The following is a 27,891-nucleotide window of genomic DNA, read 5'->3' on the forward strand; positions in this document are numbered from 1 at the left end:
CTCAGACACTTTGACAATGCCAAACCTTCGGCTTTGTAAATGGGATTGAAAGTGACGTTTCTCAAAATGTCACTCAAACATTATCCACATTAATTTCTCTCGCAATGGCTCTTATACTCACACGTTCCCTCAGTCACACACATTTTTGCAAATCAGATAATTGCGGCATTTCAAAAGTTACGCGCGATTGTGCCCTAATATGTCAAATACTGACACTGACTTTATAATCCTTGATGAAAATCCTGTTTACGCTAATCAAATTTCGGAATTTATACAGTGTTTGAATCTTTCCTGTCTGAGATTTCAACGGCCGCAACTGTACATATTGGTATTATTGTAAAACATTATTGGCTCAATCATTACCTATTGTGGAGTTTTACCACTGGTTAAAATATCTGCACAGCTTTCAAAGTCACCTGTATTGTCTCATCAAATATAAACTAAATTGATGATATCACTCGTGAAACTGGAGCAGCACATTCACACTCGTCCTGCGAACTCGTTTAATCTGCAACTCAGTTTCAGTACTGCTTTTACTTTAAAGCGAAAAAATTACGAAACTAAATAATGTAAATCTTATTAAAAAGAGATTTCTCAGACAACTATAGAGTCGAAATTTTTCTTTAAATTCCCAATGTTGGTGCTGCACAACGATCTAGACAAATCTGAATTTGAAACAGGGCGAATTATTGACATGCAGAGGTCAGTTGTATCTTTTCGGGAAATAACCAGGAAGTTAAACATTAACACTTCTTCGGTTACGAGAGGTTCTAAAACTATCCAAAGAGGCGAGGAACGCTATCTGCGACTTCTTACTATACCAAATCGAAATTAAACGATTCAGCGAGTTCGTGATGCTTTCGCTGCAGTTACACGACGTGTAATTTCCAGGATGACTGTAAATCGCAATTTGCTTGCAATGGAGCTATCGTTCTTATTGGGTGCTACCAGTTACTGCATGTCACAAGACTTGTCACTTTGATTGGTGCCAAGCTAAATTCAAATGCGACTTTGAAGGGAATCTATTTTTTCTAGTCTCGAGTCCAGATTTTGCTTAGGAAATCGTGATGGCTGTAAAAGAGTCTAGAGTTAAAGATCTTGCGTTAGAACCACATACAGCAATCACTGGAGGAATTATGGTCTGGGGGCTGTATGCTTGGAAAGTAGATCATCGTGCAGTTTAACAGCAGAGCGGTGTATCATCGAAATTCTGCAACCGTATCTTCAAAACCTTCCCGATGTAGTTATTCAGCAAAATAAGACCAGACTCGTTAAAACTTGTCAATCTTTAGAATCTTTAGAAATAGCTGGCATTGAGATTCTTGCCTGACTGGCGAGGTCTCCAGATTTATCGCCAACAGAGCATAAGAGTATGTGGGATAGCATCGGTCGAACTCTTCAGCAATTGCCTCAGGCGTTAACAACGCTAGACCAGCTTCTAGCATGTGTACTGCAGACCTGGAGCTCCTTACTGCAAGAATACATAGACTATCTAATTTAATACATACATAATGAACAGATCTATACAAACGACCTATTTTTTCAAAATTCCACTAGCTGGAACATAATTTGCAACTTCTGTTCTTTTTTAACTAGATATGTATGTATAATGATTAATGAGTGATGACTAGGTTATGAATATAATAGTTATTTATGCAACGAGTTTCTGTGTAAATTGGGCTTTTCTAATTGCCCGAGGGACAAGATTAAAACACGAGCGTAGCGAGGGTTTTAAGGCCTTCAGGGCAATTAGAAAAGCCCAATTTACCCAGAAACGAGTTGCATACAAAATTTTATTGTTTGAAACGACGTCCCTGAAGCTTCCAAATCTTTTTAAAATGGTTTCGCATTTGCTTTTGACAGTTTTGACAAATTTTTCAAGACCTGTCAGAAATGTAACGTTGAATGTGTTGTCTAGGGCAACGGTTCGTTATCTGCTCATTTTGCTTTAGGGCAGTTAAGAGGCAGTTTACAAAGGAGAAAAATGAGAATTTATGACAGTTGAAAACAATAAAAGTTTATTTACATTATGATATATTCCTTCCAATCCTCCCATAATTAATACAATACGCTAAAAATCTAGCAGTTTTGAAAAGTTGTCTGATTCAGTGTCACGTGTCGGGTAATATTGAGTCACTATATCTCAAATAGATCCTCATTACGATCAGGTTAATACTGACAATTAGTATGTGTAATAGAGGAAGGATACATTAGTCAGAGAATAAATTATTCAAAATCTGTTTACCCACATTTTCTCCAAATTTCAGTGGAATGTAGTCATCTGTCTTCTAGGAATAAACATAATATACAGGGTGTATTAAAAATGGCGCATAATATTTATATCACATGATTCTATGATGGAATAGAAGCAAAAAACTCTAGTACCAATTTACTGTTAACCCTCTGGTAATAGAGTTTTGAACAGACAAACTTAGAAATTTGCTTGTATTGTAATGAAGAAATACATCTAAATAGTGTCAATAACACATAACTCAACAAGTAAAATAAATATTCCAGCACTAATTTTACCATTTTGATTATTGGTTTATTTGTAATTTCATATTTTAAAATGCTGTTCATAAATTTTGAATCTGTTGCAACATCGCAACTAAGTTAGACTAATTTTTCGAAGTTGAGCAAATTCAAAAAGTAACAAGGATTGTCATTAATGTCTAAGACCAAGTTCGAATTAGAATTTTTTGTTTGGTATTCAACGTAGATTCGCGTGACATAAATATGCCTCATTTTTAATACACCCTGTATAATACATAAAAGTTAAATCGTTTTTAAAATTTTGAAATTTAATGTGTTTTATGTATTATCATTGCGTCGTTGACTCACGTGTGAAATAATTGCTGGATTATTAACTACTTGTTCTCAATAACACCTAAATGACTCACCTGACCACATAATAATCATACATCAAGAAATACCCAACCTTGAGCAGTAAATGAAACATTTCTTGTGACAACCTTACGAGACAACTTCTTCTATTTTTCTCCTAAAATGGGTAAAATAACTGCATCGCAAGAAAAAAAGCTCCCCAGTTCAAAACTAACGAGCCAAAACATTTTTGTTAATAATCATATCACAATTGGGTACACGTTGCATTAAGTATCTTAACGAATTCTAAGTAGCTAAGTAGCTTATGTAAAATTCCGCCCTCTGGAAAAACGGGAAACGATGTTTTTATTTTTAATGAGGACAAAATAACTTTAATCCCGGTGTGAATAAAATGCGCATTAATTGGGGGAACGAAAGGGGTGTTACTCGTACCTCCCACTTTCACCAAGTAATAATCGAAAATGACTGGTTGCATCCCTTATTCGCTATATAATAGATTTTTCACTGCTGACAGTCTGTTTCAATTTAATATTTCCGTCAAAAGGTAACGTTGAATATTATTCAAATTTATTTCGGGGACAGTGACTGGAGAATTAATAAGACTAGGAAGTCTTCACGCAGTCTTTCCTTCAACCTGACGTAAGACTGCAAACAAAAGCTGCACTTCCTGAACTTAGAACTTATTATCCGCTCTTCATTATGTAACAGATTAACTCCTGCGTTATTAAATAAGATAAGAATTTCTGTTTTTAATAAAAATATTACTTGCGTCGAGACATGTTTTAATTAGAAGTAGGAGAGCGCCTGAGACTGGAAGTTTGTCATTTGGAGCTTTCCGACAAAGTGAAGATATATTCCACCACTTAGATAGATTTAAAATCACATAAAATCTTTAATGACATCCACTTGATTAAATTTGTCGTTCGGTTTCCGATATTTTTTTACTTGTTTTCACACTTAATTATTGGAAAACTGTCAGCCAGCAAGCGAAATAAAATACTTCCTCGATATACCCCTTCATATGAAACCGTCATAAACTCTCATGTCACCTTTCAGCCTTCTCGTATCATTTTTGCAGAAGTATTGAAGCTACATTCGCACTTCTCGAGGTAATGCGCCGCCCCACAACGCATTAATTCCAAGAGGGTTCTTAAAAGTAAATGTCGCCGTTTGTTTTCCATGCCACTGGGCAGATGCATAACATTAGCAATCGTGGAAAAATCCGCGGTTGCAGTTATTGATCGACACTTTTCCGAACGATTGTTCATCAGATTTACAAGCGAGTCGTGAGGTGCTTTCCTTGTTGCTTCTTTATGGCTGATAAAAACTACCAAGACAGGGCTGTTTATTAGTGTTTCAGACTGTTTCACGGTAAAGTATTGAAATCGTTTTTGAAAAGCAAAGGGGTTAAATAAAACATTTAGCAAGGAAAGTTGGAGCGTCTTATGGAACTAACTTTTAAATGTGTCGGCGTACTGTGCTAAATAAATTCTACCACTTGAATTTTCTTTTGCAGCGATAAAAGTTCTCGAAAAATAATCAGAATTGAAAGTTTGGCAGCAGCGATCGATGAAACAGGTGAGGAATGAATAATATTTTCACATGGACGTGAATGGGTTTAGGAGGGGGGGAGAATTAATCGGCTGTGTCAAAATTATTTATTTATTAAGTTGCCAAGTCTCTAGTGAAGCAGGAAAAAGGAGTATTGATGAGAAAGTAGTCAAGTATTTAAAATGGGACTAGTCTAAAAACGCTTCCCTGAGGTATGCCAAGTAAACAAGAGAATCCAATAAGTTACCCATCCACACACTTTTGATTGATTGTCAAGGGTAAAGGCAGTGGTGTAGCAAGACCTCTTTATGCCCTGTAGGTGGATTCTCCCCTCCATAGATCCTCAAAATATAGTTCCTGTGGTTGTAACATAATAACAGTAGAAACTCGTATTCTATTGAAACTAAAATAAGAGAAAATACAATTATGTAATAATAATAATTACAAAAAAAAAAACACAAAAATTGATGCTTCGTTCTAGAATAAATGAAGGAAAACAAAATGAAATGGTTGTCTGAGTTAGAATAACTATAATTAATCAGAAGCTAATTTTGTTCAAATAAGAATTAGAGTAGATTAAAATTTTTAATCCAATGAAGCACTTAAAATCCAAACAGCTAAGAGAAATTTTTACATGAAGATCACTATCAGAAAACTCTTCAAAGAATTGGACTAATTTAAGAACATTTCTTGCATTGTATCAATCAGAATAAAAAAAGAAGAATGCATCCAAGGTTCTATTTATTCTTCAATCAAGCGCTCAAGACATAGTTTTCTTCATCTCACCAGGTGGTGCTACAGCAACGTCTGTCGTTGTGTTTTCTGGCGTTACTCTTAAACGTCTGATTCTTTCTCTTTTTTCAATTGAAATATTCATTCTTTATATTTTCCACTACAAATTATCTGACCGTTCAACAACTTCACCGCGTTGGTCATAAGAAATTATTTCAATGGTCACGAATCACAACACATTTATCCATTACAATTCAAGTAAATCTTTTTAAACTTATTTTATTTCTTCTAGAACTTTACTCTAAATTGACTACCGATTTGTAAAAAAAAATACGGCTTTATAGGGTAATAACGAGAACTTCATCTGGTCTTATTATGAAAGATATGGATATATTTTTCAATAGAACTTCTGATCTACACGTTGGTTAGTTAGAAGAAGGAGTACAATAGAGTTAGTACAGTAGAAGGCTTTCTACTATAGTAAAAGTGTCACAAAAGAAGACACATGGGTTTTTGTTTGAATATCTTCATAACTTCAGTCGTACTCGCTACATCGTCGTAACTTTGGCTACAACACATAACGGGTGTTTTTTTTTAATTTGGCGTCGAAGTAGGCGTTGAACTGTCGATTGTGAACGCACTATACAGGTTACGGCTCACGGATCAGCTGTTTAAATCTTACGCTTTTACACGAGTAGTGCGATCTCAATCGATTCTCCAACGCCTACTTCGACGCCAAATTTAAAAAAACACCCTTTATTTACGTGTAGTTCACCTTTGCTCAGAAGATGTAAAAAAAAATGTTAGCTCAGAACAAAAATTCCCTCTATCGATATCTCAAAAATTATTCACATGTCGATGTCTTCATTTCGTAAATCCGTTCAGTGTGAGATATAATATCGAGTGTTCAAAAAATATGAGGTGAAGTGGATCATGGTCTTCTGTCTGTATTACAAACTAATGTCGTCTTTTTGGTCACATTTTGTACACTGCGCTCAGTAATGTCAGGGCTGATTTGTTCCATCTCAGAGCGAATTCTCTGTCGTAAATCTTCTAAATTGTTTGGTCTATTAACATGAACCCCCGGTTTTACATAACCCCATAGAAAAAAAAATACATTAAAAATGAAATTAAATTTTTGAAGAAATTTTTGTCATTTTCTCAAGAAAATTTTTATGTAAGGTACCAATTTGTTCATTTATCGTTTAGGTATGTAGTAGTAAAGTCTATCAAAGGGAAGAAAAAAGTGGGGGTTATCATTTAATAAAATTGGTGATGACGACATTGTGCAAAAACCAATGATGTTATTTAAATAAATTGCACGTCATAGGATGGCATTTTTCGAAATAAAATCGATCCGTCCGAACGATTTCCTTAAAAACATCACACAAGGCTACTATGAATTTTGTTCCAAAGTTTATGCTCACACTGTATAATTATGTTAACATTTATTTTCAGACGAAAGTGAATATTTGACGTTCATCAAATATTCTTTCAGTACTGAGTCGTAAGTGGATAATAGTTCCAATTTCACAAAGTTTACTTTATTTGATCATAACCAGTCTCGGTGTCACATCAAAAAGGAATATTTTGTCGAGTCAAATATAAAGTTATATCTAGCAATTTGCTCAGAATGTTCTTTTATTTTCTCTTATCTTAATTAAATGATAATAATTTGTGAAATTATTATCGTGAGATGCAGGCTTATGATAACTTAACTTAGTATTTAACTTCCACCACATTTTAAGATTTTTTTTTTTGTTCGACACTGTCAGAATTTGAGAATTTTCTCCTGTGTGAACGGATTTTGATAAACGTCACAACTTGCCAAAACGAAACGTCAAGCTAATTTTAAAGATTTTAAGCGATTTTGAGCCTTTATGGGGCTCGTCGAACAAAAAAACTTTGAATTCAAAGTATGTAAATTGGGCTTTTTTGGCATGAGTGGGCCAGTTTAAAACGGGAGTGAAACGAGTTAAATAATAGTATATTAAAACATGAGTTTTATAAAACTTACATTAAGACACGAGTGCCTGTAAATTACGAGTGCTCTTATGTTTTAAAAACGAGTTTTTTATGCTATTTTTTCTAATTTGCATATTAGATACATGTTTTTTTACAAATAAAATCAATTTTGGTAATTTAGGGAATTTTGTGACAATTGGTGACACATTTATTTCATGGTTAACATTTAAAGTAAAATTCTAAATTTGAATCTAGACTAAACATAATTGTCATTTTTCGCAAAGATGAATTATCCAGAAATGCGGCAAATAGCAGAGAATACCAGTCAATTTGCTGCTAGCAATGTGCGTTACCAACTGAAAAAAGTTCCTAGATTTCGGATGTGTTAATAGCTTATTAAGGCATTCAAAACGAATGCGGTAACAGCTTTGTTAAAACAGCAAATTAGAAAAACTACTATTATCTACGATCGTGTAAAATGTAGGCACTTTTTGCATTGAAAATCGTTGTCAAAGTTACCCTTTAGTGAACTAAATGAACTGTGCAATAGAATGTTTACTGCACAGAACTGTAAGAATAAAATATGTAATACAATTTGTTGAAAATGTCACAATTTAAAAAATGTCAAATAAAATAATTACTAAAAGTAAAACGTTATGATCGTAATAAAATGTTGTGTAAAAAGTTCCTTTATTGCACTCACATCCTTTATAAAATCACAAATTTCTACGCAGAGAAAGTACTACCTATCGTAAATTATTTATTTATTGGGTGATTCAAAATGATTCTGGATAAGTATGGCAACTATGTACGAAAATTTATGTGGCAACTGTGTGGGTAGGATAGAGTTGACATTTTCTTGACAGCTCATAGTCGCGCAATTTTGAAAATTGTCAGATCAACGTGGAAGGTATTAAAAAAAATCAAATACACGCCATGAAATGTCATACAAATGTCAACTGTACCCCACTCACACAGTTGCCACATAAATTTTCGTACATACTTGCCACACTTATCCACAATCATTTTGAATCACCCAATATTCACCTTCAAGCAGTAACATTTTTACCCTGAAATTATGTTAATTCTAGTGCATTTTGTAGTGTTGGGTTACAAGTTACAAGTCTACAATTTAAAATCTCTCAATCTCTCGCTGGAGGAAATATACTGGTTTTTTGATTTCTGAATAACCGAACGTTTTCGCAAAATTTGATAAGTCTTCGTAACGCCGCTTTAAATTTTTTTTATGATTCATGAAAATAGAAAATTTCACTTTTTACACTGTACATTGATTAATGTACTCTAGAAGTGCGTCAATATTGAAATTAGTAAAGTTATGTTGTGAAAATAATTTCTGTTTTCGCTGGTCTCATTTACAGAGTGTCAATGAAAATGAAAAATATAGCAGCATTATAACAACATAGCGGTCACAACTAACCTCAAATTGTGCACATGACGTTTCTGCGCATATAGGCTCTGCCATTTCTATTAAAACACCACCTGTTTATTTTTCCTAAAATTTAGCCATGTGTAACAGGTTCGGTTGATTGTAAAAGGGCTTTTAGAGAGAAATTTGAAATTCTGAAATTTTCTAGTTCCTAAAACGTCAAAGCAAATCACTGTCAAAATTTCTGAAGGAAGTTGGTGGAGAGTTAAGAGCAAACCTGATTACAATCGTTGAGATCAAAGCTGCACCTTTTGAACCTCCATATCTTCAAATCTAAGAGGTATAGAATTTTTTAATTATTTTTCTCATTATTTTCTAACATGAGTTGACATTGCCGCATCGAGTTGTTTCGCGAATTTTGAGGCACCCCGTATTATAATATTCTATTTTCTATGGCTGTTAAAAAAACTGTACTATATTTTACTGTTTTTAGTGCGTTAAATATCTATTTACGATAATAGCGAAAAAGAATAAAAAGCGGTAAAAAAGTGCCGCAGCGTGTCGTTATTTCACTCTGACGTTATGCAAATACGTACACCGAAATAGCCGAACGATAAGAGTACGTTGAAAACAATTGAAATTGTTTCGCCATCTTGACTTTAAAAACGTCAAATTTTTGATTTGTGTTTTGTTGTTGATTGTTTTTCCTGTCGTAGACAGGCGTAGAAAAAATATTGCACGGGACTCATGCACAAAGTGTCTTTTTTCAGTTATGGAATTGCGCATGCGTCTACAGCTCTTGGATTAAACGTTCCCATTGTGAAAAAAAGTACTACTTTACGCACTTGTTGTATAAATTACCATTAATACCTACTTAATAATTATGCGACTATAAAGTAATCACTTTTTCACAACGTGAAATAATTTAACTTTATTTTACAGTTTGGGGAATACATTTCATACGTTAAATTTTTCTTAATTTGCTACAAAAATATAGAAAAATCAAAACTTAACCCCATTATCACATTTACCAGAATGTTCTACACATGTTCCATAATTAAGTATTTTTCTATGTTGGATACGTAACGTTTATTTATTCTTGACAATTTGTCTCAACTGGCACTCAGTTACCACCCCTCTGGAAAAAAGACACTTTGAGGCATTTTCTAGCTATCAATTCATACATTTCACCGATGGGACTTCTTAGTGGTGGCCCTAACAACCATCTACCCGATTTAAATGAATGCAAAGGCAAAGACAAAGAACCGTTGAGCTAGACTTTATGCCGTGGATGTTGTTTATAAAATTTTAGAGTGCCGTAAATTTGTATGCGACTATCGAGCCACAGAGGCTCTTTCTCGTCGCCAACGTGACCACGAGGGTGCGCCTTTACTACAGGCCTGTCACCGCCATACAAAAAAGCAACCGAGTTCAATTAGTAATTCAAAGCATAGTGTTTTTTTAAACACGGCCGCCACTTTCTTCACAAACTTACAAAACGACCGGAAAGTTTCGCGGAGTAATTGCCGTGAAGCCAATTTAAATGCAAATTGTGTATGTAAAGTACCGAAATATCCTGACAAAATTCCAGATCTGGCTGTAACAGGCGGCGAATAAGTTAAATAATTAAATTAACCACCGGTAAGTGAAAAGTACCTGGTGCAGTTCGGAAAATTAACGAGGAAATGTAAGCTTCAGAGGAAACGACGTTCAAAAGAAAAATGAGAAAATACGATTCTGATTGCTTGTAATGTAATCAACAGGCGGAGGGGTTTGAAGGCTCATTATAATTACGATTTTTGTGCTACGCACATTAGAAATTTAAAAAAATAATTGAAAATTGTAACTGCTAGAAAAAATATAAATGAGATCATGTCCGATTTTTTTTGTGGTCCGTTTGAAGATAAATAGTACCAGCATTCAGAGTAGAAGGTCCTTTTGTGCTTCACCCAGTTGCGACCTCGACTTCGTCTCGGTCTTCAATCTCTGAGCTTAGCACAAAAAGACTCACTTCTACTCTTTATGATTCAATCCACTATTATCATTCAATGATTTTTCTTTTAAACATTTTCATTAATAAATCCTCTAACGGTTTTCTCAAATTATTTGACCATTGAAATTCTACGCGGCCAATGAGATTTTGGGAATCTCTGTAGCTCCGCCCACTGACTGGAGTGGTTTTGGTGGATAATACTAATAACACCAATTTAAACAAAGACTTTTTCATCATTAGAGTCCTAAAATAAATGAATTTTTTATCTCCAAATACCTACATATTTCTGTTTAAATGACGTTTTCTTTCTTGGAAATTCTCTTTTGATTTTTTTTGACAGTCTCTGGTGTAGATTAGTCACTTACCTTACACTAAGGAAATGCTGTTGCACCACCTGAAACAGTGTAACCTTGGAGACAGCGATTAATTATACATACCACGGCAGCTTTCGCCGTGCAGAGCTTTGTATTCACTCTTTGTAATAAATACAGAGCACCAGATTCAATTTCGCCCCCCCTTGTAAATATGTCACAATTTCTAACTACAAAGTTGACTGTATTACCTCTTTCCCCTTGGGAAATAAAATTTTCACTTACCAGAATGAACTGTAACGAAAACTAAAAAGTTTTCGTAAGTCATCGGATGCGCACGCGACCAACCGCATTATTGATGTTTATTAGGGTTTGCGAAGGTTTGTCCTCAACAATTCTAATAAAAAAAGACCGGCATGATAAAAAACCGATATTTGACCTTCTGCACCCGCCATAAAGCATCCCCAGTAAAATAGACACCTGATATATATTCAGGTCGCATTTGCTATCGTTATTATTTGACGCAAATAATAATAAATTCTCATCGGGGACCCGACTTCAAAAGACATCCATCCTGAAAAGTGAAAAGTCGATGCGAACCTGCCGGAAAAATATTTTCGTAGAGTGAAAAGATGGCGAGGTCGCGTTGGTTTTGTTTTGTTTCTGTTCGCGATAGCGAATTTACTGGTCAACTTAGATTTGACAAAAATTGATATTGAAAAAGGTAATGTTCATGTTCAGGAAGGTCTTCATGTTCTTTTCATCTTTATAAATATGTAATAAAAATCGCGTTCAAAATCTGTTTACGTTCGCATTTGATTTGGACGTTAATACTTTTTAGGTGTCAGCACGATTTCAATTTTCAAAACCTCTACGATTTTTTACACTGATATTTAGCAGTAAAATGTGACATCTAATCGTTTACTTGTGACTTCCTGCAAGTAACTCTTATTTTTTATCTCGTAGCCACTGGTTCAGAGCCACTGCCTTGACAGATCGTCTAATACTATACTCCGTTCACTCAAGCAATATAGTGATCACGTGCACACTCATGATCAGCTGTCGAAGAACCTCCGCCTCTCATTACAAATCGTGTATCAAATAGACTTCGGTGGCATAACATACAGTATTCGAAAATTTGCAAGTAATAAACATTTGGGATAACGACTTTAACGCTCATTAAATGATTTTGAAATAGCTTTCATTAAATTAAGTAAGCCGCTTCTCAACAGGGAATAACTTCCTTACAACTGAATCACATAATGTACTGAGATTAATTGCACGAGATTGGCACCTAACCTTTCACTGAAATGAAAGCATCGGAGTCTCATTTGCATTCCCTCTCTGTCCTGTATTTTTGTCTTTAGTCTCTTTAGTCTTGTCCAATTCCAAGGAAGCAGGGGAAATCACATGATATTATTAGTACGTAGCTTAGGTGAACTAAGTATAGATAGCTTGATAGGGCTACAAAATGGATTTTTTTTTCTGTGGAAAACAAAAGGGATAGAAATGAAGGGTGTGACCAAAATGGGGATGCAGAAAACTGAAGCAACGACATTAATCACCAAATTTTCAAAAATCTGTAAAATTTAGTTCAACTTTGGCGACGCTAATTTTTCTCTCGATTCCAGGCTAAATACGATTTGCATTGAATATTTTACACGCTGCATTTAAAAACATCGGATGTCCTGCCCAGTGACTCCATTTCATCGGCTGAGAGCACAAAATAGAAAGAGTCGAGGCCGAGTTTAAGGCTGAATAACTCGGCTATTTTCTACAGAAGCTCAGTTTATCATCAAATTTATCGAATTATCGCTGTGACTCAAACATTCAGCGAAACTGACGTGCGCTTGCCGAAAATTTAAACATTTCTGTCCCAGAGTGAACCAAAGCCAAAAACAATGCAGTGGTCCTTGATGAGAGAGATTGTAATTAACCAAGATTTATTGCTCTACAATCACTTTTGGTGGAAAATCTTCAAAATAATTATTTGTAGGAAAATGGTGAAAATTGGTGAGAAATTCCTTCCACGGGTGAAATAACCCCTCAAAGCAAGGAAGGACATGACAGAGTTATTCACGAGAGATTTCCGATGAAAATTTTGTTATATGCAACCCAAAATACAAGAAACCCCTAGAACTTGATATTTTGTTTAATTCGAAATAAGTTAGCAATCCAAGTAGCCTGGCGAATAAGATTAATCATGACACTTTCTCTTTATTGAGGTTATGAGCAAAAGTTAATACCGGCTGATCAAAAAGAACTGTTTCAGTTGGCAATACAAGTAAGAGCATTTTGTTATTCGGCTGTTTGCAATACTCCAATCGGATACGTCTTTTGACAGATATTTGACGTGAAATCAACAACGACAAAATTGTAGGTTATGTATGTATAAAAATCAACGGTACAAGGAAACAACTTGAAATACAGAACCAGTAATTGGATTATAAATCCGAAAATAAGCGATTCCAATAAAAATGTTGTGTTGCAACGTGAAAACCATGTTCAATAAATTAATTTGAAATGTCCAGCGTTTTACTTTGAATTTGAATGTCAAATATCACACAAGGGCTGTCAGTATGAAGTCGTAAACAACCGGAAATTACTCCAGTTATACCATTTAAAAGTAAAAATTAGTACTGCCAACTCAAACAGTCCTTTTTGATCACGCTGTATAAATGCGAAAACTGACATGACAGACAATAAGTGCCAGTAATCGTTGATTTAAGTAAATATTACTTTTTATAAATTTAGGAAGCTAGAAACCATTGGAAATTGTAGTTTCGATTAATGACACTGACATTAAATGATGGCTAACTTTTTTTGCCGGCCACTCTACCTTCTTTTTATTTTTCACAAAAAAACAAAGTTACATCAAACTCTCAAAATAAAAACACTTGAGTACGTAGGGACGCTTGCCGTTGGCAAGATTCGGTTTTATTTTATCCTTGTTGGTTGTCTTTTTTTACCAATTTTTGAAGAAACTAATTTTAAAGATTTTAAGCGATCTGGAACCTTTAAGGGGCTCGTCGAACAAAAAAACTTTGTATTTAACTCGTTCGTGTGTAAATTAGGCTTTTTTGGCATGTGTGGGCCAGTTTAAAACGCGAGTGATTTCGGGGGATGGTTTCCTATTGGGTAAAGGGCGCGCATTAAGAAATATGGTGCGGCTCAATGTACGCAGCCGAAACTTCCATCCATTCTTAAAGAAGTAAGATTTAAATTTCCCGCACAAAACTAAAATTTGGCGAGACAGTGTAAATCAGGCTTTTCACGAATTATCTCGTGATCACTCCAGTGGTTCGCCGCGCCAAGTATAGCTCCTTACAAAATGACTTCTGACGTTTGGTTAAATTTTCATTGAATTTTGATTTTTCTCTTTAACTTGTGTCCCATGGGACTTTTTACAATTTTTTGCAACACTGTTAGTTGTGTTACGGTCCTGAAATCGAAGTAACAAGATTTTGGATTTTATAATTCACCAATAATCGCAAGCAGAAGGTTTCTCACCAACTCTCATACTCATTAGTGGAGTTGGCTCAAAGCTTAGACAACCTACTTTACTCACAAAACGACCTCGAGAGTCCGAATGGCTTTATAAATGACAGACAGAGAGAGAAAACCCAGTTTAAACGTGAAGCTTTCTTTTGACTCTACCCAACGGTTTTTAAATTTTTTGGATACATTGACAACCAGAAGCAAACGGTTTTTACGATGAACTTTCCACATAAATTTTTATAACTGCAAGGCTCATATCTTGGACCACAACTTTTCATACTGGGCTGTCCCAGAAATAGTAAGCAATCTCTCATATATCAGTAGATTTTGTGACAATCCTGTCAAGTTGCTATACAGGGTGATTTTGAAAGTTGTGTAGATATTTTAATCATGAGCTACTGAGTTCATGTAGAACTCGGAAAAAATATTGAAAAAATTCTGTCAAAAAATAAAATGACATTTATTTTTTGAGCTACAATTTTTTTTTAATTGCTTTTAGTTTTCTACGTTGTCAAACAACCTCGTAGGTAAAATTTCGGCACATTTTATGTCATATCATATTTTATAAAACGTACACCAATGCGGTTTCCTTATTTTAAAGCATATTTCCTATAGGTTACTTCGCATTAGCGTACATTTTATAAAATATACAAGGGTGTATTTTTAAAATGTGCCGAAATTTTACCTACGAGGTTGTAGGACAACGTAGAAAACTAAAAACAATTAAAAAACATTGTAGCTCAAAAAATAAATGTAATTTTATTTTTTGACATAGAATTTTTTAAATATTTTTTCCGTGTTCTACATGAAGCCAGTAGCTCGTGATTAAAATATCTGCAGAACTTTCAAAATCACCCTGTATAATAATTCTCCAAGGTAATCTTACAACTTTGAAGTTGAGTGTTGAAAACGGATTCTTCGTGATTACGTTATTATTGTTTACTTAATTTTGATAATTTCTGGATCAGTGTTTATCATTTCAAATTATAAGGGAGAGCATATTCGAATTTTTGATAGCGCCCTTGGGGGTTGGGGGGCAAAGCACCTTCAGAATTTCTAATCTCAGAAAAGATATTTTTTAAAAGCTGATTTTAGCGTCATTTTCAAAAATGTTAGCCTTCTTTATGTGAAAAAGGTGTAGAAGAACCAGATGTTCTGTGGAATTTCAACGTCAATGTGTTCTAAAGTTTGTGACTAGTGACTACTGATTATCGAAGAAAGAAATGATAAGATCAATCATTCTGGATGAAGAATTCTTCGGCTGGTTTACTTTACGGCATTACGTACGTTTTCTTCTCCTTCAACATTAAGTGCTGTCCAGAGAGCAACCCTGTGTGCGTTATTTGACGCAAATATTTATTTATTATTATGAATAATGAATTATGTTAAAACGGTTCTTTTTTTTGTCGACACCAAACAAGGATTATTTTTGATGTAGAAAAGGTTAAAAATTTTGAAAACATCCGGAATTGGAAAAATCACATTGTAGAGTGCGAAAACACGAAAATTGTTGCCATTTCTTTTAATTCTGCAGATAAAGATTTTCAAGTGGTCAGTTAAATCATCACATCATTTAAATATGTAAAAATAAAATCAATTCGTCTACTGAGACACTCATGTCCATGTGTTAATTTAATTTTGATTTTAATTTTAGAATGTCGTAGAGTTGGAAGAGTGAACTTTAATTCCTTTTTATTAAAAAATTTGGAAAACAGATGAGCCACAGCTTTGTTTAACTTATCAAATTTTTTGCCGCCTAAAGCCGTGATAAAAACTTAAAATGTTTTATGCAAATGACTAAACGGCCCCAGTTACATTTGCTCGGACATTCAGTGGCACGTATGGCGCAGCAGAGGGACGGGCAATGAAAAACAAACAGTGAAATGTTCAACATTTTATTTTATGTAAATTACAATAATTACTACTGGTACATTTATTGCAAGTGCGAAGTCCTGAAAATGTGTCTAGTTCCTATCGTGACAAAATGAACATGGGAGTTTGCACCTGTTATGGCTCGTTACGTTCCAAGGGGAAAAATTACAGTAAAATATTCATCCGGATAAACACGACGAGACTGTTAACATTAAACCGTTACAAAATGTTGAGCCGGAGCGTCGTTACTAATTAAATTTTGATAGAAGTTTTTGGTCCGACGTCATTTCACAACCTTTGAACACCGCTCCACCGTTCGAAAAAAAAATCTCCAGCACTTTGAAAAACCAAAGTGCGTTAAAACATCGCTGAAGGCAACTCTTCCTTTATTTTTTACTAGATGATGCACAAGCAGACATATTTACCACAATGCAAACAATATTTACAGAAAAATCGTAAATCTAAGTATTAAATTTATTAAAATAGGTTATATTAACTGTCTTAAAATTATACAACTTCAGTTCACCTCCAAATACGTCGATTTTGAGTTTATCACAATCGAGGGTCTACACTTACTAGGTTTTGCTAATTTTGACAAGCATATTGTCCCTGTTCTGGCAGTGATAAACTAATTTTGGAAAAAATCTAACAATCAACATGTTCGCCCCGGCTGAAGAAAGTGTCACGTGCCTGGTGGGAAAATGTTGATTGTTAACACCCCTCGGAGTCTGTTGCTTCCAAATTCCACTAAACACGTTCTATTGCGCTATATAAAAAACAAACCTTGACAGAGGAGAACTCGATAAAACATCTCTTTAAAACTATAAAATAACGACACATAAAGAAAATATATAGTCTGACAAGTAATAATTAAACTTAGCGTTAAGTAATTTTTTTATTATTAATTATTTTTAGTGAAGAAGGCTGAATCAAGCACGGCTGGACTACAACACTGCATGTGGCTTCAGAAGCGAGCGACGTAGGAATGATATCCTACCATGTAATTACGAGATAGCTGACCCATGCGACGCCTACGACCTGGAAAATAATAAAAAAATCCTGCTTCCACGACAATTCGATGAAATGAAAGCCTTCCGAATATCACCTCTGAAAATCGTGCCATGCCGTTGAATACTGTGTCAATCTAATATTGCACTCGTAAAAGTGTCATAAATCCGGAAAACGATCTGACCCAATTCGGTTAGCGTGGAAGTACATGTTGAAAGTCACCCCTTTTATGTCCAACTTCACGATACAATCTTCGAATGCAACCAAAAATTGCATCGGACCGCAAGATCGATACAACTGCGTGTTAAAAATTTCTTAAAAAATTAACTCTCTTTCACGGAATATGCACCGCTACATGTAGGATACTTGCTGCACTCATGTGTGTCAGCTTCCCACTTGGAAAAAAAAGTAGTGTTTTATGCATAAATAACTATTTTGACCGACCTATAAAGATAAATGGAGATTACGCTAAATAGATACATACATAAACTAGGCAAAAGTGAATAGGGAATTTTTTCATTTTTGAATTTTTTATAAATACAGTTTAAAATTTGTAATGAAATGTGTTAGAATATATTAATATAGTGTATTTTTTTTAACTGTTGCCATAGGGAATTGCATGGTAAAACTTGTACCCCCTGTTAACTTTTGTTCTGATGAAAATATTCAAACCATTTTTGGAACAAAGTTGGAAGATTTTTTAAACTATCGGATAGATTACAATTCAATATCCTAAACTGTCGAAAAAGTTGTGAAAAAATATTTGTAGCGCGTCGGAATAATAGTACGTCGAGCGGTCGCCAGAATAGCGTCCCTGTCGGCTCAACTAGCACCTGAGATCTGACCATCTCCACTTTTGAGTTTTGTCACTTTCATTTAAAAAATAAATATCGAGATCTCCTCGAGGCTGATTAAAATAAATAATAAATTAAAATATAAAACCTAATTTTTGTTCCCATATCGCCTACTACGTTTTTTGTCAAGTTATTTACGTTCATTAATTTCAACTTGGAAGAGTAAAATTAGTAAAATAAAACTGCTTGTCGTTCGTTGTTCAAACAGTATGCAACAGTTTAAAAAAAACGCATGAAAAATCAACCAGAAACTGTGGAGGAATTAAGGGCAAGAATAACACGCGAAGAAATTTTCAAGATCGCTTGGGACATTGTCTAGCAGTCGAACACTTTGAACATTTCTTTTAATAACTTCTGTTAATTTGGTGAGTTATTTGTTTTTTTTAATAAATAAATGTTTACATGTTCTGCCTTCCAAAAGCTAATTTAATCATAACCTCGAGGAGATCTCGCTATTTATTTTTTAAATGGAAGTGACAAAAGTCAAAAGTGGAGATGGTCAGGTGCTGGTTGAGTTGACCCGACAGGGACGCTATTCTGGCGGCCGCTAGAAATTATTTTTTTCACAACTTTTTCGACAGTTTAGGATATTGAATTGTAATCTATCCGATAGTTTAAAAAATCTTCCAACTTTGTTCCAAAAATGGTTTGAATATTTTCATCAGAACAAAAGTTAACAGGGGGTATAAGTTTTACCATGCAATTCCCTATGGCAACAGTTAAAAAAATGCACTGTATACCCATTAAATGTAATGTTTCAAGTTCCTGTATCATTTTAAATTTATCTTGTGTTTAAGAATATGTAGGAGGATTGGGGGAATTATTTTGCTTTTTAAGAAAAATTGTGGAATTCCCTATTCATTTTTGCCTAGTTTATTTATTCTGATATACATACAGTAACTTTTTCTCTCTTAGACCAAGAATCTTCTCACACTAGGGCATAAATTAAAATATATATATTTATTTCTTAAATTTTGCAATTTGGTCTCTACAAGAGAGCCAAACATTTCCAATGAGATTCAAATCCAGGCTGTTACTCACTTACTATTTTGTATGGAAAATAGAGCGAAGAGAACCAATTTCCACAATATCTTACAGCAGTTGTTAAAAAGACGGGGACTACTACGTCCTCTTGCACAATTTGCTTAAAATCCATGGAGAATTAAATTATTTTACAAAAAAATGTCCTTCCCGAAGTCCCGACTTGAATCTGATTGAATTGTATGGGATAAGTCGAAGTGGTTCTACGGACGTATAGTCGGAACGTCATAGATGTGGATTGGAGACTTGTCGTTAAGTTGGCACTACCAGAAAAAGTAAGTATAGTATATTTTTTCCTGGTAGGCGGTTGCGCGCGCCATTTACAAAATCCTGCAACGAAATGCGACCTCCCTATTGGTTAGTGGAATAGAGTAACCAATAGGGAGGTCGCAATTCGTTGCAAGATTATGTAAATGGCGCACGGAACCGCCTACCAGGAAAAAATAGACTATAGGCGCGCTTATTTATAGGTATTTATGACAGATTCCTCACTAACGTTTTAAGCGACCTTGAGTCTGACAATCCACATCTAAAACGTTTTTACAATAAGTAATACAACAATCGGAAGGGAAATAATTTGAACGCCAAAACTTTATGAAGCGATCATTAAAACTAACTAAACTAATATATCACAAGATCGCACAATTATTAGGATGGTAAATATTTGTATTTATCTTAATTTACATTATTGTTTTAATTTTATCAATTGAATTCATATTGGATTTGTGGAATAATTCAAATATTTAAAATAGTCAAGCGACTATTAGAAAAAAAAATCACATCAAACGTTAAAAACACAATTTGTAAATTTGAAGGTACCTTGATTTTGAGGTTACATAAGAGAAAAAACCAAGACAACTCATATCGTGGCGAGTGGAATTGTTTTATTGGTTACGACGACTTTGTCTGATTTTTGTCAGAAATGAAAAGGTTGCTTCTTGGACCATATCATTCACTTGACACTTTGAAGCATAATTTTTTAAACAATGTAATTTATTATTCAAAATGGGTTATTAATTATTATTGCTTTGAAAAACTCTTATAAACTGTACGCTTAGTACAAGACTTAATTTAGATCAGAAGTCGTTGTTTTATCTCATTTTCGACAGACTTGAAAATTATTTTCTCAAAGTTTATAACTTTAAATGAATCTAAACTGCTTAATGAGAATTTTCATTTCACGTAAACTTACTCTCTTCCTTATAATTAAAGTGGAAATAGTACGAATTTCAAATAACGCAGTAAAATGTTTATTTTCAATGAATTCCTTAAACAATCAAAACTTATTTTAATAAATTACGGTTTACGTGTGCTACTTCGGTGTTAATTTGCCATACATCCAGGCATTAGGGCATTAGAACCCACTTTGTTTCTAGGATGTTTTGACATCTGATTGGAACTTTTCATTTTCATATAGGTTTTAAAAATGACAATTTTGTCACACTATATACAGGCTGTTCCAAAACTGCCGTCAAAACTTTACAGTAGGTACATGATAAAATATGCTGTACTGAATAATAAATCATTTTAAAAAAATCCGTTTTTTTTTGTATATATTTTTTTTTAATTTACATTTCCCAATATCGATTTACCTTACAATAAATTTAACAAGTTATAAGACAAAAATGTAAACCTCTGTAAAATCATACAAACGCATAAAAAAACCGTTTGATCACGATTTCGCGTTGATATTGATATGGGAAATTGCTGTGTAACATTTTTGCCGATAGTTTTGGAACACTCTGTATAATTAACATTTTCGAAAATTTTGTCTTAATAAGGTGGCTAAGTACACAAAGACAAAAACAATATGAAAATTATTTTATACGAGCGTAAGGTTCAATTTACTAGTTTAAACTGCATAGATAACTATACAAATAAAAATGTCAATGTGCGCTGGTATCGACCAATTCGTTGAATGCTCCAATAATTAATTTAAATATTCGAATCGTTCAGATATTCGAATTATTAAATTGATACACATTTGAATTTAAAGCGCTCAAATATTCCAATCTTTTTTTACACATTAAACACAAAAGTCTTGTGCAACACTCACTACTAACATTTAACTGAGATCACCTCCTTCCAATTGCCGCCCAAAAAATGGTAGGCATTTTATAACAATAAGGGTTGTACGGTTTAACCGGACAAAAAAAAATCACCGGGAAATCCATTTAGCTGCTGAAATTAATTTAATAATGCAACAAATTATCTAATTAACAAAGTAAATTAGTACAATATAGAGGGTTTAACCATCAGCTAATTAACCAATACTGTTAAACCGTACCGCCCTACTAACTAATGTTTGATAACATCTCGTTGATACAATGAGCTGGGATCAGTCAAAATTTCTGGAGGGAATGGAAAAGCTAAATTGTTTTTGTATTTTAAGTACAGGGTTATTATAAATATTTCTAACATTGTAGTTGGCTGGGCGATTAATTTTTAGGTGTGCCGCTTCATATACAGGGTGGGGCATCGTATACGCGCACGCGAGAAACCGCGACTTCTAAATAAATAATATTGTCGAAATTTTTCACACTTACCTGGCTATTGGTAAGGTACATTTCATAATTTTTTGATAATTTTTCACTTATAACAAGCCAAAAAAAAAAAATAAAACACAAATTTCAACCAAAAAGTCAAATTCTGATTTTTATACTGACCTACCCAGATTCACTTCCTATAATAATTTACGAAATCAGCGGAAAAAAAACACCAATTAGATTTTGAATTAAACGCAGTTTTACATTTCAACTTTCAAAATCATTTTTATTTATGACCTGGTACTTTTGCTGTCGTAAATTTAGGTGACAATGGAAACTGTCATTTTTATGGCAAAGCTGTAAGTAAGAGGCTCAAAACGGCCGGCTACTAGTGAATGGTCCTTTTGTTGGCAAATTATAGCATTTGGGCCATAAATCACGCGTCTGGTTTGCGTTTAAATACAAAAGCCAACCAAGTCAAAATTTGTAATTATGCCACCAGGGTTTGATGCGGTAGCAGATACCCTGTACATACATTCCTACGACAGTTGACAAATTTCCGGCGGTAAAAGCTACCCAATACCGCCACATATTTGCGATAGTAGTCGGTCTGTTACGAGGCTAGCGGCACAACCAAAATTTGTGTGGTTTTCTACGCCAACTGGGATATCAGAAAGATTTATAATAATCCTGTACATTTTTATACATTGTCACCTAGCACACCACCGTCGAAAAATTTCCGTATCGGCTGCCACTTGAAAAATGCACTAGATACAAACTAAAAATATACTCATTTAAAGTTTTCCGCCATTATTTCCTATCTTCACTATCTGTGCTCCTAGGAATTCTCTACACTTTATGGCCATTAAGTTCTCATTTGTATTCCCCATTTGTATTCTCATTTGAGTCATACAATAGTTTCTTACCGAGTTCTCTTCAGACAATGCCCTCGAACGTCGTTATTGTCTTTCCCAGAAATTTGGAAAAATATCGATTTATATCTCTAGGTATTTTTTTTATGAAAAAAATTCCAATCTGTTACGCACGGTGCAAAAACGATTATGTATTATTACTCATTACCCTTCGATTCATTTTTCGTTTATAAAAATCTGACAAGATTAAATTGCCGATGACCTGCTAAAACCTGTTATCGATTATAATAACATTGAAATCGTTCAATGTCACGACATACGACATTTCAACAAGAATTCCTCAAATTAAAAAATCGACGTAACACGACAACCAAATCCAATCACTAAAATTGAGCGCATTCTCAAAAACTCCACTTTTACAAATTCACATCTGAAAACGTGAATCTTTATTAAGGTGGGCGCTCACGAATATCGCATTGTAGAGGTCTCGGATTTTTTCATGGGCTATGAGTCATATCTGCGCAAACGACGAATAATCAGTCTCAAGTAGGCGCTACAAACAGAGCGAAAAACATCGTCTATTTGTACGTATTTAAATTTGAAAGTAGTCCACGATTTTTCACTGGTTTATCTCTCCGCTTTCGCGCAAATATTTCTAAGGTCACAGCCCATGAGAGAATCCAACACTTCTACGCATCAGATAATCGCATTCGCCGGTTTGTACAAAGTTTAAACAACTAAACGTTATTTATTTTAACTATGATGCAACAATGAAGGTTCACCCTTGCAACACCTAACTATTCCACATAATTAAATAATCGACCGATTTACTTCATAACTTTCCTCCTTTTTCCATCTGTGCATGACGCATTTCCTCCAAACTGTTCGAAAGTTGCCGTCGCATGACCATAAATAATTCAGCCTTCACCTGTTAATTTATGGACGAACTTTCAACAATACTTCCACATTTTGCAATTATCGGCGGGAAGCAATAACGGACAAACCGAAAACCTTCCCGACCGATTTACACCAAACAGTTTTCTGTTCTTGGTCGACTTCCGACTTGAGTTATCACTCCGTACATATTTTACAAGTTCCATAACAAGCACAAGTGCTTGTGAACACAAACGCAATAAAAGTATAACCGCGCGTTACCTGGGTCGCATTCAGAGGAGATATTCGAATGGAAGTAATAAAGAAAAACAGCCAAGCCACTGACGATTATAAAATGGTAAACATGGAAAAGCTTTTGATGTAGTTGCTGAAAAAACTGATGAACAGCTCTCCTAAGGGGATTTACATCTATGTGCCCATACAAAAAAGCGATTAGAACCTTTGTTTTTATTTATATTTGAGAATTTTATAGTTTTATTTATGATGCAATGGACGATTGCTCGTTACGATTTAGACATTTTTTATTTACATGTTTTGTTTACAGTTAAAGTACTAGTGCCAACGTCTAGATACCGTGCGATGCAGAAAGAAGCGAACCATGTTAGTGGGAGAGTACATGCGGAAAACAGCGCACCACAAGATTCCTACAGAGGAGAGCTACGGCCCCGGCGAGGCCACCGATCCAAGAAATCGCCCCATTTTTTACCGGGAAGCTTTAATCCCGCCGATTAAAACGGAACGACCCGATCGGCGAACCACGCCGGTGCTCCATATAAATTAGAGGGCATTTGCGTCCGCTTCCAACAATTTTCACCGGACGTAAATGCACTCCCTGGACACATTACAGCGGTAATAATTAAAATATAACAGTTGGTACGTACGTAATCGCGACCACAGCACACTATGAGCTGGTCGCCCCCAGCCGAGACAGACGGCGTTCTGTGAACAGAGGAGATGACACAGTTCAAAAGGGACGTAGGGGACGTGGTGCGAAGGCCGAGATGCGGGCGCAGGCTGATACTACACTCGGCTCAACCGGTAACGTCACCAATAAAATCTAAATTAGTATGAGAGATAGTGATCGTGTCTGTGTTGTTTTTATCCGATTGCTGTGACATCCGAGGCTGAGCCGAGTGTACAGTTCCGTTGAGCCGCTCCATCGATATTTTATCAATTAAGCTGAGTACACTCGGCGGTTTTTAACGCTCGACCTATTACGAGTTGGGCGCCAAGTGGCCATATATGTAAACATTAATTCTACTTTTGGTAATTTACGAGGGTGGGGTTTATCGCGTCCGTAAAAATTACAATAACGCAACCCCTCGTCGTTCCTGCGGCAGCATCTCGGCCTCATTTGTTAATAGACATGCTAGAACACAATACTAGAACAGAAAAAAAAAACACATTAATACGATTGTTAGTGTCGTAACTATCGGTTAATTAGTCAAAATGCACTGGTACGGGGTTAATCGCGGCACATCCAGGACTCCGGTGTCTGTGCGAAAGCCGTGGATGTGATCTGCGCGGCATCCTAAACCCTAGAGCGAGTATCGCTTGTCCGTCCTAAGCTCTACTGTACAGAAACAATGACATTCAATTACCAATTCGTGCACCTAAAACCCGCTCGGTAGTCTGTGAACGAAAAAAAAGAAAAACAAAAAGGGAGACAAAATATGGTGGTAGCGCCTAACAGAAGGCATTTATCGGAGGGGAAAGTCAAAGGGTGGCACGTCTTTCATGTGTGTGTCGTGTGTGATTGTTATAAATACATGAGTGGAGTGGAATTTGCAATTTGTTCGGTGACCACGATGAAATGTTTCTGTTTCTGTAGCGCAAAAAAATGTTCGCAATCCGACTGGAAAAATGGAGTCAAAGTGCAATTTAGAACGCGAAACAAAAGGGGGACATGACGGCGGGAACGATATGGAGAATTTTCGTCGAAGGCCTCCAGATTTATGAAATTTGAAAAAAGTAATCACACAAACGGCCCGCGTCGATCCCACGAGAAAATAATTCGCTTGGAAATATGTATTTATTTCTCTGTGTTGGTAATTATTCGTGACGTCGCTTGGTCTTCCGACACGGGTTTAACGAACGTCTACCTATTGAAAATTTCAGCTCGGACCGGCTGAAAATTGAATAGAGTTGCTAAAAGGGTCCCCAATTAAATATAAATTAAACGCGAAATGCGTCTTCAATTATAAATGAATTACGTCTAGATAGACGGGAAATCTCATAATTCCATCATCTGGAGTCGGGTCGAATGCAACCGCTGCCGGATTAGAAAGAAGCGACATGCTCGGGTTAAAGAATGCTGGGTGAAAACTATCCATGCTGATGGTGGGGGGAGACAGATTACGAACTAGTTTACAAATTTGCGAAATGTGTGATAACTACCGCAAAATGACTGGATTGAAAGAATTTGCGGTAAACGGATACGTAACAAATTACGAGGAAGTCGACGATTAGTAATTTAGATTTCAGTTTCTTAGGAACGATGTTGCTACTGTAGTGGCAAATTTTCTACGAAGAATTTCGTTCGAAAAATCTCCACTAGGTCTCGAGTCTCCCTCCACTCCGTGACGGTCCAGTCAGAGTTATCGATTTCAAAAAAGATTTTTTTTCAGTGTTTTGACAACGCAACGATATATTTAAAACCTCAATATTGTAAAAAAAAATGTAAGATACAAAATATACAGAGCGTATCTGAAATACTCGCCAATTTATGAATCTTTTCTCTATAACATTTTGCAAAATTCACAAAAGTTTTCCAAGATTTTTTACGCATAGGCGGGTATACATTTTGATGTCTAATTTATTCCAAATTTTAAATCAATTTGTAAAAAAATTCAAATAGAAAAAACGTTTCATTTAACAAGCTCTGCTACGTGTTAAAATTAACACACGCATTTTAGATACACCCTGTATAAATATTTTATTTACACCTTCTCAGTAAATGACACTTTACAGGCATTTGTGTGTAAATGAGTAGTTACGGGTACAGCCCTGTAATATTTTACAGGCTCGTAGAAGAGAATTTTACGATGCTCATCAAAAAATAATTAATCAAAACTAATCAATTGATTTTTGAAAAAGCTTATTATAAACACAAACAAATTTGACTATCAATTTTTGCAATTACATACGTTAATAATGCATTTTGATCCATTTTCGATAGTCCTTTTCATACCGCGCTTTGGATCGAATCAGTAGAGAACCGCACTTAATTCCTTCCATTAAAGCCATTCTTTCTTTTCTTTCTTTTTGCAACAATTTTCACAAAACTTCTGACAGTATTTCATTACAAAATATCCTTTTATAAACATAAATAGCAATTAAATAACGATGTCTGAAGGCTGAAGGTGGAAATAAAAGTTTGTATGCAACTCGCTTAGCAATTAATCTTTACTGGGCTCACCGGATTATGAAGACTCGCTCCTTCGTCGCTCGTCCCCACAAACCTCCCAACTCATTCGTAAAAATTAATTTACTAAGCGCGTCACATAAATAACTATTTATTAAATCGACATACGAGCGAGATTCTTCATTTTCTGCCCCTGACGTAGAAAGCGTTGACTGACAAATCCAAAACTGTTGACCAATGGATGGTTATTTAGTCAATTAATAACGTGTCTTTTAAAATTTATTTGTGGGCAAGTGGCCTGGTGCTTGTTTTTTTTCTGTTACAGCTTCATCAGCTGTCAAATATTACGTGAAGCAGGAAGCGTAGGACCAAAGAGTGGAAGTGGACGACTTTCAATACGTACTTCCGAAACAGTTTAAAGAGCTATAGGAATATATGTAATATCAAATGAACTAAAAACTTCCATTCGTCAATTATGGCAACAAATAACCAAATTGAGGTTATGTTATCTGAAGGAATTGTCAAAGCACTCCAACTAAAAGGACGAACTACGTTTGTAAAAGAAAGAGACCACCACGGCCTGCTCGACCACAAATTAAACACTCGTTATGTACGCCAGTGAAATTAAGACACTTTTGTTTATGTCAGTATCTTCTTTTTTCATAATTACAGAGAAATTAAATAAGTGAGATGAATAATGCAAGATGCAAGATCAACTGTGAGTGGTTTGTCACTCCGCTAAATGTAACAGGTTATAAATTATCATTATTATGATTTTGAAAAAAGAATTATTGATACATTGTGCTTGTGAACGAGCTTTCTTGCATAAAAATTCTGCCAAAAATTAATTTTACAGAGAAAGGATAAAATCAGGACAAAGATTTACAGTACTAAACAAAGTTTCGGTCAAAATGAGTTCTAGAGATAACGTTTTTTTAAGCATTCAATATGCTTTAATTAGTCATGGCGAGATCACAAATAAAAAATGCTTTTATTTCTATTCTACCGCATTCCACTGAAAACTGAAAATGTTTACCTTAAAAACGTTAACAGCAAAATAATCATATTTAAAATACAAAAAAAAAAAACGACACAAATGTTAAATACAGCGAACTAAAAGGAAATTTACCAAATGGAATTAAAACAAATCCTCACTGGAATATTATTTTTGATAAAGGCTTGTTTTCATCGCAGCAAAAATAAACTTGTGAAATAAGTT

General features: G+C 34.9%; 1 protein-coding gene across 12 annotated transcripts in view; it reads right to left on the bottom strand.

Annotated features, from left to right (window-relative positions):
* Nucleotides 1–16,160: 16,160 nt before the first annotated feature.
* The window catches only part of tmod (tropomodulin), a 69,632-nt gene continuing 57,901 nt past the window's right edge, over nucleotides 16,161–27,891 (bottom strand). For 5 of the 12 annotated variants that reach the window (XM_069056962.1, XM_069056966.1, XM_069056965.1 and 2 more), the window contains exons 9-11: nucleotides 24,910–24,940; nucleotides 24,190–24,247; nucleotides 16,161–17,191 (exon numbers count right to left, since the gene is read on the bottom strand). In XM_069056962.1, coding sequence (XP_068913063.1) covers nucleotides 24,210–24,247; nucleotides 24,910–24,940 — 69 coding nt within the window. In that variant the 3' untranslated portion in view covers nucleotides 16,161–17,191; nucleotides 24,190–24,209. The remainder of the gene's footprint in view (nucleotides 17,192–24,189; nucleotides 24,248–24,909; nucleotides 24,941–27,891) is intronic. The other 7 variants (XM_069056967.1, XM_069056971.1, XR_011161768.1 and 4 more) reach the window with 4 other exon arrangements.

Source organism: Tenebrio molitor, chromosome 8 (assembly GCF_963966145.1).
Source record: "Tenebrio molitor chromosome 8, icTenMoli1.1, whole genome shotgun sequence".
NCBI lineage: Eukaryota > Metazoa > Arthropoda > Insecta > Coleoptera > Tenebrionidae > Tenebrio > Tenebrio molitor.